The sequence below is a fragment of the Pseudophryne corroboree genome, chromosome 1 (assembly GCF_028390025.1).
Source record: "Pseudophryne corroboree isolate aPseCor3 chromosome 1, aPseCor3.hap2, whole genome shotgun sequence".
NCBI lineage: Eukaryota > Metazoa > Chordata > Amphibia > Anura > Myobatrachidae > Pseudophryne > Pseudophryne corroboree.
Genome location: NC_086444.1, coordinates 409,314,890 through 409,327,945, shown reverse-complemented (window position 1 = coordinate 409,327,945; position 13,056 = coordinate 409,314,890). Strand labels below are relative to the sequence as shown.

At 46.9% G+C, this 13,056-nt stretch overlaps 1 protein-coding gene across 4 annotated transcripts in view; it reads left to right on the top strand.

Annotated features, from left to right (window-relative positions):
• FICD (FIC domain protein adenylyltransferase) overlaps positions 1 to 12,229 on the top strand; it is a 1,034,845-nt gene extending 1,022,616 nt beyond the window's left edge. Inside the window, exons 1-3 of one of the 4 annotated variants that reach the window (XM_063913289.1) lie at positions 6,773 to 7,020; positions 7,403 to 7,733; positions 10,612 to 12,229. In XM_063913289.1, coding sequence (XP_063769359.1) covers positions 7,003 to 7,020; positions 7,403 to 7,733; positions 10,612 to 11,687 — 1,425 coding nt within the window. In that variant the 5' untranslated portion in view covers positions 6,773 to 7,002 and the 3' untranslated portion in view covers positions 11,688 to 12,229. Of the gene's footprint in view, positions 1 to 6,772; positions 7,021 to 7,402; positions 7,734 to 10,611 lie in introns of those variants that run through there. The other 3 variants (XM_063913291.1, XM_063913290.1, XM_063913292.1) reach the window with 3 other exon arrangements.
• The last annotated feature ends 827 nt before the right edge of the window (positions 12,230 to 13,056 follow it).

Sequence of the window (13,056 nt, the reverse complement as noted above, 5' to 3'; positions counted from 1 at the left end):
CCACTTGGGCAGCGTATTTCATGCCCAAACCAGTGTTGGGCAAGGCAAAATCCATGTGAGTCATATGCAAGTGACCCGACTCACTTGATTTCAGGTGTCAAAATTGTTGCCCGAGACTCGTTAACCCTTGCAAAACTACAACTACTTATTCAAAACAGTAAATTATAACATCGTGTATGTGCCCACCTTGACAGCGTATTTCATGCCCAAACCAGTGTTGGGCAAGGAAAAATACATGTGGGTCATATGCAAGTGACCCGACTCACTTGATTTCAGGTGTCAAAATTGTTGCCCGAGACTCGTTAACCCTTGCAAAAATAAGAATTTACTTACCGATAATTCTATTTCTCATAGTCCGTAGTGGATGCTGGGGACTCCGAAAGGACCATGGGGAATAGCGGCTCCGCAGGAGACTGGGCACAAAAGTAAAAAGCTTTAGGACTACCTGGTGTGCACTGGCTCCTCCCCCTATGACCCTCCTCCAAGCCTCAGTTAGGATACTGTGCCCGGACGAGCGTACACAATAAGGAAGGATTTTGAATCCCGGGTAAGACTCATACCAGCCACACCAATCACACCGTACAACTTGTGATCTGAACCCAGTTAACAGCATGATAACAGAAGGAGCCTCCGAAAAGATGGCTCACAATAACAATAACCCGATTTTTGTAACAATAACTATGTACAAGTAATGCAGACAATCCGCACTTGGGATGGGCGCCCAGCATCCACTACGGACTATGAGAAATAGAATTATCGGTAAGTAAATTCTTATTTTCTCTAACGTCCTAGTGGATGCTGGGGACTCCGAAAGGACCATGGGGATTATACCAAAGCTCCCAAACGGGCGGGAGAGTGCGGATGACTCTGCAGCACCGAATGAGAGAACTCCATGTCCTCCTCAGCCAGGGTATCAAATTTGTAGAATTTAGCAAACGTGTTTGCCCCTGACCAAGTAGCTGCTCGGCAAAGTTGTAAAGCCGAGACCCCTCGGGCAGCCGCCCAAGATGAGCCCACTTTCCGTGTGGAATGGGCTTTTACAGATTTTGGCTGTGGCAGGCCTGCCACAGAATGTGCAAGCTGAATTGTACTACAAATCCAACGAGCAATCGTCTGCTTAGAAGCAGGAGCACCCAGCTTGTTGGGTGCATACAGGATAAACAGCGAATCAGATTTTCTGACTCCAGCCGTCCTGGAAACATATATTTTCAGGGCCCTGACTACGTCCAGCAACTTGGAATCCTCCAAGTCCCTAGTAGCCGCAGGCACCACAATAGGCTGGTTTAAGTGAAAAGCTGAAACCACCTTAGGGAGAAATTGAGGACGAGTCCTCAATTCTGCCCTGTCCGTATGAAAAATTAGGTAAGGGCTTTTATAGGATAAAGCCGCCAATTCTGAGACACGCCTGGCTGAAGCCAGGGCTAACAGCATTACCACTTTCCATGTGAGATATTTTAAGTCCACAGTGGTGAGTGGTTCAAACCAATGTGATTTTAGGAATCCCAAAACTACATTGAGATCCCAAGGTGCCACTGGAGGCACAAAAGGAGGCTGTATATGCAGTACTCCCTTGACAAACGTCTGAACTTCAGGAACATAAGCCAGTTCTTTTTGGAAGAATATTGACAGGGACGAAATTTGAACCTTAATGGACCCTAATTTGAGGCCCATAGACAGTCCTGTTTGCAGGAAATGCAGGAAACGACCCAGTTGAAATTCCTCTGTAGGGGCCTTCCTGGCCTCGCACCACGCAACATATTTACGCCAAATACGGTGATAATGTTGTACGGTTACATCCTTCCTGGCTTTGATCAGGGTAGGGATGACTTCATCCGGAATGCCTTTTTCCTTTAGGATCCGGCGTTCAACCGCCATGCCGTCAAACGCAGCCGCGGTAAGTCTTGGAACAGACATGGTCCCTGCTGGAGCAGGTCCTTTCTTAGAGGTAGAGGCCACGGGTCTTCCGTGAGCATCTCTTGAATTTCCGGGTACCAAGTCCTTCTTGGCCAATCCGGAGCCACGAGTAAAGTTTTTACTTCTCTCCTTCTTATGATTCTCAGTACTTTTGGTATGAGAGGAAGAGGAGGGAACACATACACTGACTGGTACACCCACGGTGTTACCAGAGCGTCCACAGCTATTGCCTGAGGGTCCCTTGACCTGGCGCAATATCTGTCCAGTTTTTTGTTGAGGCGGGACGCCATCATGTCCACCTTTTGGTTTTTCCCAACGGTTCACAATCATGTGGAAGACTTCTGGGTGAAGTTCCCACTCCCCCGGGTGAAGATCGTGTCTGCTGAGGAAGTCTGCTTCCCAGTTGTCCACTCCCGGAATGAACACTGCTGACAGTGCTATCACATGATTCTCCGCCCAGCGAAGAATCCTTGCCACTTCCATCATTGCCCTCCTGCTTCTTGTGCCGCCCTGTCTGTTTACGTGGGCGACTGCCGTGATGTTGTCCGACTGGATCAACACCGGCTGACCCTGAAGCAGAGGTCTTGCCTGACTTAGGGCATTGTAAATGGCCCTTAGTTCCAGGATATTTATGTGAAGTGACGTTTCCATGCTTGACCACAAGCCCTGGAAATTTCTTCCCTGTGTGACTGCTCCCCAGCCTCTCAGGCTGGCATCCGTGGTCACCAGGACCCAATCCTGAATGCCGAATCTGCGGCCCTCTAGGAGATGAGCACTCTGTAACCACCACAGGAGAAACACCCTTGTCCTTGGAGACAGGGTTATCCGCTGATGCATTTGAAGATGCGATCCGGACCATTTGTCCAGCAGATCCCACTGAAAAGTTCTTGCGTGGAATCTGCCGAATGGAATCGCTTCGTAAGAAGCCACCATCTTTCCCAGGACCCTTGTGCATTGATGTACTGACACTTGGCCTGGTCTTAGGAGGTTCCTGACTAGGTCGGATAACTCCTTGGCCTTCTCCTCCGGGAGAAACACCTTTTTCTGTACTGTGTCCAGAATCATCCCTAGGAACAGCAGACGTGTCGTCGGAATCAGCTGCGATTTTGGAATATTTAGAATCCATCCGTGCTGTCGTAGTACTACTTGAGATAGTGCTACTCCGACCTCTAACTGTTCCCTGGACCTTGCCCTTATCAGGAGATCGTCCAAGTAAGGGATAATTAAGACTCCTTTTCTTCGAAGAAGAATCATCATTTCGGCCATTACCTTGGTAAAGACCCGGGGTGCCGTGGACAATCCAAACGGCAGCGTCTGAAACTGATAGTGACAGTTCTGTACCACAAACCTGAGGTACCCTTGGTGAGAAGGGCAAATTGGGACATGGAGGTAAGCATCCTTGATGTCCAGAGACACCATATAGTCCCCTTCTTCCAGGTTCGCTATCACTGCTCTGAGTGACTCCATCTTGAACTTGAACCTTTTAATGTAAGTGTTCAAGGATTTCAGATTTAAAATGGGTCTCACCGAGCCGTCCGGCTTCGGTACCACAAACAGCGTGGAATAATACCCCTTTCCCTGTTGTAGGAGGGGTACCTTGACTATCACCTGCTGGGAATACAGCTTGTGAATGGCTTCCAATACCGCCTCCCTGTCGGGGGGAGACGTTGGTAAAGCAGACTTCAGGAACCGGCGAGGGGGAGACGTCTCGAATTCCAATTTGTACCCCTGAGATACTACCTGCAGGATCCAGGGGTCCACTTGCGAGTGAGCCCACTGCGCGCTGAAATTCTTGAGACGGGCCCCCACCGTGCCTGAGTCCGCTTGTAAGGACCCAGCGTCATGCTGAGGACTTGGCAGAAGCGGGGGAGGGCTTCTGTTCGTGGGAAGAGGCTGTCTGCTGCAGTCTTTTTCCCCTTCCTCTGCCCCGGGGCAGATATGAGTGGCCTTTTGCCCGCTTGCCCTTATGGGGATGAAAGGACTGAGCCTGAAAAGACGGTATCTTTTTCTGCTGCGAGGTGACTTGGGGTAAAAAGGTGGATTTTCCAGCCGTTGCCGTGGCCACCAGGTCCGATAGACCGACCCCAAATAACTCCTCCCCTTTATACGGCAATACTTCCATATGCCGTTTGGAATCCGCATCCCCTGACCACTGTCGCGTCCATAATCCTCTTCTGGCAGAAATGGACATCGCACTTACTCTTGATGCCAGAGTGCAAATATCCCTCTGTGCATCTCGCATATATAGAAATGCATCCTTTAAATGCTCTATAGTCAATAATATATTGTCCCTGTCCAGGGTATCAATATTTTCAGTCAGGGAATCCGACCAAGCCACCCCAGCACTGCACATCCAGGCTGAGGCGATTGCTGGTCGCAGTATAATACCAGTATGTGTGTGTATATACTTTTAAGGAAATTTTCCAGCTTCCTATCAGCTGGTTCCTTGAGGGCGGCCGTATCAGGGGACGGTAACGCCACTTGTTTTGATAAGCGTGTGAGCGCCTTATCTACGCTAGGGGGTGTTTCCCAACGCGCCCTAACCTCTGGCGGGAAAGGGTATAATGCCAATAACTTTTTAGAAATTAGCAGTTTTTTATCGGGGGAAACCCACGCTTCATCACACACCTCATTTAATTCATCTGATTCGGGAAAAACTACGGGTAGTTTTTTCACACCCCACATAATACCCTTTTTTGTGGTACTTGTAGTATCCGAAATGTTCAAAACCTCCTTTATTGCCGTGATCATGTAACGTGTGGCCCTACTGGAAAATACGTTTGTTTCCTCACCGGCGACACTGGAGTCAGTGTCCGTGTCCGGGTCTGTGTCGACCACCTGAGGTAACGGGCGCTTTAGAGCCCCTGACGGTGTTTGAGACGCCTGTACAGGTATTAACTGATTTGCCGGCTGTCTCATGTCGTCAACAGTCTTTTGTAAAGTGCTGACACTATCACGTAATTCTTTCCATAAGACCATCCAGTCAGGTGTCGACTCCCTAGGGGGTGACATCACTAACAGAGGCAATTGCTCCGCCTCCACACCATTTTCCTCCTCATACATGTCGACACAACGTACCGACACACAGCACACACACAGGGAATGCTCTGATAGAGGACAGGACCCCACTAGCCCTTTGGGGAGACAGAGGGAGAGTTTGCCAGCACACACCAGAGCGCTATATATATACAGGGATAACCTTATATAAGTGTTTTTCCCTAATATAGCTGCTGTATATATTTATATGCCAATTTAGTGCCCCCCCTCTCTTGTTTTACCCTGTTTCTGTAGTGCAGGACTGCAGGGGAGAGTCAGGGAGCCTTCCTCCAACGGAGCTGTGAGGAAAAAATGGCGCCAGTGTGCTGAGGAGATAGGCTCCGCCCCTTTTCGGCGGCCTTTCTCCCGCTTTTTTATGTAAAAATAGGCAGGGGTTAAATACATCCATATAGCCCAGGAGCTATATGTGATGTATTTTTTGCCAAAAAAGGTGTTTTTATTGCGTCTCAGGGCGCCCCCCCCCCCCAGCGCCCTGCACCCTCAGTGACCGGAGTGTGAAGTGTGCTGAGAGCAATGGCGCACAGCTGCGGTGCTGTGCGCTACCTTAGTGAAGACAGAACGTCTTCTGCCGCCGATTTTCCGGACCTCTTCAGTCTTCTGGCTCTGTAAGGGGGACGGCGGCGCGGCTCCGGGACCCATCCATGGCTGGGCCTGTGATCGTCCTCTGGAGCTAATGTCCAGTAGCCTAAGAAGCCCAATCCACTCTGCACGCAGGTGAGTTCGCTTCTTCTCCCCTTAGTCCCTCGATGCAGTGAGCCTGTTGCCAGCAGGTCTCACTGAAAATAAAAAAAACCTATTTAAACTTTTACTCTAAGCAGCTCAGGAGAGCCACCTAGATTGCACCCTTCTCGTTCGGGCACAAAATCTTAACTGAGGCTTGGAGGAGAGTCATAGGGGGAGGAGCCAGTGCACACCAGGTAGTCCTAAAGCTTTTTACTTTTGTGCCCAGTCTCCTGCGGAGCCGCTATTCCCCATGGTCCTTTCGGAGTCCCCAGCATCCACTAGGACGTTAGAGAAACTACAGCTACTTATTCAAAATGGTGAATTATAGTGTATGTGCCCACTTTGCCAGCGTATTTCATGCCCAAACCAGCGTTGGGCAAGCCAAAATACATGTGGGTCATATGAAAGGGACCCTACTCTGTGAATTTCAGTTGTCAAATGTGTTGCCCAAGACTCATTAACCCTTGCAAAACTGAATGATCTGTATAAGAAGCTGGAGCTTGAATAAGAAGTGAATAAGAAGCTGGCCAAATAAGAAGCTAACTTCAGCCTCGTGGTCACCTGTACATTTTTAAAATATGACAGTTAGTGATACATAGTGCACCTGCCGGGTGACATGGAAAAAGTGACCTGTGTGGGGTCCTGAGAACCGAGCTTAAGAACCACTGACATACACAATAGAATAATATGAAAGAACAAACACAAACAAGTGAGTCACATTGATTCTGTTTTTAGGCAATCTTCCTCTTGAAATGATGAGGTCAATGCTATTACCGTTACGTTATCCAATCATATGTCACCACGCTCTGTATGAATGAAAGAAGCACGGATAGAGTTTGTATGATATTCTTTCGGCTTCCGCTCAGAGCACCATTTTGAAGCCCTCTATACACTCGTCGCACAAGTACGTGCGGCACCAAAAATGGCCGCCTGACTCGCGCTCATCATACTCCGCAGCTGGAGACCCCGGGAGAGCCCGCGCCTGGCCGGCCCCTAGTGTTTGCTGCCGTGTAGCTGTACGCACAGCAGTTGAGGCAATAGGCTAATGGGAAATGTTATAGAAATGAGTCATGTTAGCCCATCCAATAGCAGGAGACAGAGCGCTGTGTAGGCGGGGCTAGAGGAGGGATCTGGATGTGCTGGCTGAAGTGTCACTAGCAGGAAGGATGAAGGCTGTTGCCTGGTGGTAACTTCCCGGTGAGGTGGGAATGCGGAGGCGCCCTGCCGCTCTGACAGGGTTACATGGGAGTAGTATCGCAGATCCTGCTGCTGCTATAAGGGGCAATCACGGTAATTCCCCCACCAGGCATGTGCTGTGGAGGTCTGGTACGTTACTGATGGGGAATTTGAGGGGGGCAGGGTGATGCTAGGTTATTATATATATGACATGAACAGGGTTTAATGAGATTGCTGCCACAGATTAGTTACACTGTACAGTATATAATAGTTTGGTTCCGCTTGAATTTTTACATTGAAAGTTTAGTACATTCCAAACATAGGGAATGGTTTATGCCTTACAGTTTATATATTCTGGGTTACAGAAGATGACAAAGCATGCTGGGACCTGTTTCCCCACCAGTTAGCTAGCTACATTAGTTACCAATGTATTATAATTAGATTCCCTTGACAGTGCATATGCTATAGTGAAGTGCTGTTTTCTCTAAATTAAATATTGTATAACTGGAAACATTTTGGCTTCTTCATCCAGGTTCAAGGAAACCTTCAGGATGACCCAGCTTCAGGTGCTTGGAGTTGGGTGATTGACACATCAATGGCAGTGACAGAGTCTCAATGGCCACCCCCGTGTGCTCGTTACTGCCTGCGGGCTGCACTGGTGGTGTTGTCTGGGTCACTACTGGTGGCCCTCTTACCCCTGAGTGGCTTGGACGAGCAGTATACAGCTGCTATAAAGGTTCTGCTGCAGTGTAATCTCTGGGGAAGTGACGAGCGGGTACACAAATACACTGGGCATTCTACAGGTCTTGCTGTTGCTTCAACTGCGATCGAACTTTTGGTGTTTAAACAGAAACCATCTCCAGGTAAGAGTACATTTTATTCTGTATGGCAAATAACATTTCTCAGGAGGTAGCCTAATATAAAGTAGAATCCAATATTCGTACTATTAGTATATCCCATCTAAAAGAAAAGTAGAATATTATTGCTTGTTATCACAGTAACCTCCCCACCGGTAGCAGCATCTGATATTCACTGCTACAGTGACAACTTAATGTTATTCAAGATATGCTGTTTAGTGACTAACACCTGTCCAAGGGATAATTATACAGATAGTACACATTTTAAAATCTAGCCAATCTCATAGGTAGATAAACCAGGGTTCAGGGCTGGTTCTAGACCTTGTGGTGCCCAGGGTGAAAGTTTCCTCTGGCACCCGCGCCCTCCTCCCCCCCGACAGGGAAAACAGGGTTAGTGTGCTCCTTTGGCGTGCGGTAAAAAATAGGGGTGTGGCTTCATGGGGAAGGGCTGTGGTCAGTTATGCCCCCTGTGGCTGTGCTGCTTACCAAAAAAATAAATACCATCCCCGCTCCTGCTTCCCGACCACTGCTGCCCTCCGTCTCCGGCCGCCGACGTCTCTCCCATAGCACCGCATAGACACTAGAGGTCAATTATGACCACTAGTGTCTATGGCCGCTCCCACAATGCAGTGTGGTGCGCAATGACGTCATTGCGCACTGCATGGAAGGGAACATAGGAACAACCCACCGGGCACAGTGGATCTTGCCACGGGCACAACGGATCTTGCCACGGTGGCGCCCTAGGGATGGCGGTGGCACCCCGGGCAAAAATCCTGCTTGCCCGTGGCAAGATCCGCTACTGCAGGGTTTATTGGGAACGCCTCACAGAGAATGGTGTGTGATAACTGGACTCGGCAGCAATGATTTAATTCTGTAGACGTAATGGGATGGTGAACATCTGTTAGAAAAGATTATGTATTGTGTGTACTAGCATTAGATCGCAGCTCAAGTGGAACAGCTTATACAGTCATACTTCTATGACGCACTATTCCGGTTTTCAGTTATCACGAGTAAACAAGAATGCAGGACTGAGATGTTGTATCCACTTTGCACACGGTAACATAGATAATTAGCAGATGGAAATCTGGCACAGTGTTGCCTTGTGCTTTCAGGTTTAATATAGTAACATAGTATCTGAGGTTGAAAAAAGACAATTTGTCCATCGAGTTCAACCTGTTAGTGGTCTCCTACCCTGAACTATTTTTAAGACTAATTTTAACTGTGGTAAGTGTTTAGCCATAAACTAAAATACTCAGTTTTTTTTTATTAGTATAGTGCATGATTAACCACTATAACTCTGTATATCCTTATTCGTCAGGAATTTATCAAGCCCCTTTTAAAAAGTAGTGACCAAGTCCGCCATCACTTCTCTCTCTGGCAGGGAATTCCGTATACGTATTATCCTTGCTGTGAAGAAACCATTCCGTCTCCTTGTGCTAAATCTCCTCCCCTCCATCCTAAGCGGGTGTCCACGTGTCCTTTTTGATGATCTTGCCAAAAACACCGCCCCCCACCCTGCTAGCTCTGTGTATATATTTGTAAATGTTAATCATGTCCCCTCTTAATCTTCTTTTTTCCAATGTAAACATGCCCAGCAAGCCTTTCCTCATATTCTAGCATGTTTGTATGGCCCTAACTCTACGCAGTACACTGTACCAGGGGCGTTTTAAGAGAGGAGGAGGCCCGTGTGCAGCCTTCTGCTTCCTCTCTGACTGATGCACAGGATTTAATACTTACCTCTCCGGAGTCCCCCGGCGGTGCCATCCTTCTCTGTGGCAGCGGCAATAGAGTCTGAGAAAAGATCCTATTGCGCATGCGCAAACCTCCGGGAACACGGCACGGCGGCCATTTTCCCGAAGATTTTGCTATTGCGCAAAACTCTGGAAAAATGGCCACCGTGCCATCTTTCCTGGAGTTTTCAGCAGGCGCAATAGAATTTGTTCCCCCTAGTGTTCAAACTCTATTGCGTTGCCGAAAAGGGATGGCTTTGACGAGGGACTTCAGAGAGGTAAGTATTAAGCAAATGGATGCAGGGTGTGCGGGGTGGGCCACCCTGGACCTGGGGGCCCATGTGCCTCGCACACACTGCACCCATTATAGAAACGCCAAAACACTGTACACCCACTCACAGCAAGGTCAGTGGAAAGGTGAAAGAATATATGTACAGTTATTATACAGAATCACGGTAAAGCTCCCTAAGAAAATAGCTCATTAAATTAATCTAGGCAAATATACTAACTAGTAATGGCGGCAATAGAATGGAGTACGATGCCTGACATAAGCAGGGAGTGTAACCCCAGATATGTAAGGAAAGTATGCAGGCTGTAACTGGCCCCACATATCTGGATTGCAATTGTTTTGCACCTATGAGAGTACAGTATGACACAAATTGCTATGATGTTGCCTGTGTGTCTGATGACCTAAATGTACAACTGGCCAACTTGTCAGAGTGCTGTCTGCTTTTAATCTCTGTGTATTACAGCACAACTGTCATTTTAGCCCCAGCGACAACCTTTCGTGGTAGAATTTGTTATTTCTATCATTAGTGGTCATTCTAACACCCTGTCACAACCCGTTCAGTTCTTCTTTCCTGCCTTGGGTGTCAATCTTTGCTCTGGTGCTTCTAGCACTCTCTGGTCTGTATCTCAGCACTGAGATGTAGACCAGAGTGTGCTAGAAGCACCAGAGCAGAGAGCAACACCTGAGGCAGTAAAGAGGAATAACACGGGTTGTGACAGGTGCAGGGTGCTAGAATGAATTCAATATAATGGTAATTTCTCATAGGATGTATGAGGAAATTAATGTAGACACAACAATTTCTAATCGGAAAGTATAGTTGACCCATGGCAAATCATAAAGGTAGTAATATATTTTAATATTTCAGATATAAAGTATGAAGCTAAAGCTGCTTTGAACCAAGCCTTAGAAATGAAGCGACAAGGCAAGAAAGACAAGGCCCATAAACTGCTACTCCATTCCCTGAAGATGGATCCAGATCACGTGGATGCCCTTAATGAGCTTGGCATTCTACTAGAGGAAGAAAAGGACATCATACAGGCGGACTATCTGTATTCCAAAGCATTAATGATCTCTCCACACAATCAGAAAGCTCTGGTAAACAGAGATCGGACTTTACCATTAGTTGAAGAAATAGATCAGAGATATTTTAGTATCATTGACAGTAAAGTAAAAAAAGTGATGTCCATTCCAAAAGGTAACTCTGCTCTCCGCAGGGTCATGGAAGAGTCTTATTATCACCACATTTACCACACAGTGGCTATTGAAGGAAACACCCTTTCGCTGTCTGAAATTCGCCATATAATTGAGACGCGCTATGCCGTGCCGGGGAAGAGCCTTGAGGAACAGAATGAAGTCATTGGAATGCATGCTGCAATGAAATACGTCAACACCACCTTAGTGTCCCGCATAGGATCTGTGACAATCGATGACATATTAGAGATACACAGGAGAGTGCTGGGCTATGTGGACCCTATTGAAGCTGGACGGTTTCGTACGAACCAAGTGTTTGTGGGTCATCATATTCCACCACATCCTGGAGATGTGTACAAACACATGCAAGAGTTTGTGCAGTGGCTTAATTCGGAGGATGCAATGAACTTACATCCTGTAGAATTTGCAGCCTTAGCCCATTATAAACTGGTCTATATCCACCCTTTTGTAGATGGTAATGGAAGGACTTGTCGTTTACTGATGAATCTTATCTTGATGCAGGCAGGATACCCACCAATCACTATCCGGAAGGAGCAGAGATCAGAATATTATCTTGTGCTAGAACTTGCAAATGAAGGTGATGTGAGGCCTTTCATTAGATTTATTGCCAAATGTACAGAGACCACCTTAGATATGTTGCTGATAGCTACGGCAGAGCATCCAGTAGGTCTCCCAGAGCCCAACTCTGACATCTCTGAGTGCAAGCAAACTATTCAAGTGAAGACCTGAACACTATAGAAAATGTGGCCTTTGTCATCTTGTACACTTACACCTCATAGGATGTTGCTCATAGTTACATCTCATTCATTTATTCGATCCTTGTTATTTGCTGCTAGATTTATGTAACATTGCAGTTCATGTCATGGGAGGAATGTGCTACAGTGAAACTAACAGTTTTAATAAATTTAGACAATAGGAAGTATAATATTAAGGCCATACACTTGACATTCAATAAATTAAATATAAATATATATATATATATATATATATATATATATATATATGTTATAGTGATATACTCCATCTAAAGAAGTGTGACCTTGTTCATCCCAATTTCCATTTTCCTGAGAATTATTAAAAACCTGGAAGCATACCAACTCCAAACCACATCGGACTAGATGCTGTTACTCTAAACTAGTTTTACAGCGTTCTCAATGTCTCTATGCTCCTTTAAAAGTCCTCACTTTAAGTGGTCCCATGTGCAAATATAGTCCCTACCTATATATACATATATATATATATATATGTGTGTGTGTGTGTGTGTATGTGTATATATATATATATATATATATATATATATATATATATATATATATATATATATATATATATATATATATATCTCTAACGTCCTAGTGGATGCTGGGGACTCCGTCAGGACCATGGGGGAATAGCGGGCTCCGCAGGAGACAGGGCACATCTAAAAAAGCTTTTAGGTCACATGGTGCGTACTGGCTCCTCCCCCTATGACCCTCCTCCAAGCCTCAGTTAGGTTTTTGTGCCCGTCCGAGAGGGTGCAATCTAGGTGGCTCTCCTAAAGAGCTGTTTAGAAAAGTTTTTTTTTAGGTTTCAATCTCAGTGATTCCTGCTGGCAACAGGATCACTGCATCGAGGGACTTAGGGGAGAGATTTCCAACTCACCTGCGTGCAGGATGGATTGGAGTCTTAGGCTACTGGACACTTAGCTCCAGAGGGAGTCGGAACACAGGTCAGCCTGGGGTTCGTCCCGGAGCCGCGCCGCCGATCCCCCTTACAGACGCTGAAGAGACGGCAGAACGGAGGTCCGGAAAACAGGCGGCAGAAGACTCCACAGTCTTCATGAAGGTAGCGCACAGCACTGCAGCTGTGCGCCATTGTTGTCACACGGCTCACTGACTCAGTCACGGAGGGTGCAGGGCGCTGCTGGGGGCGCCCTGGGCAGCAATATAATTACCTTTAGTGGCAAAATAAATACATCACATATAGCCATTAAGGCTATATGTATGTATTTTAACCCAGGCCAGTTTCTTAAAAACCGGGAGAAAAAGCCAGCCGAAAAAGGGGCGGAGCTTATTCTCCTCAGCACTCAGCGCCATTTTCCTGCTCAGCTCCGCTGGTG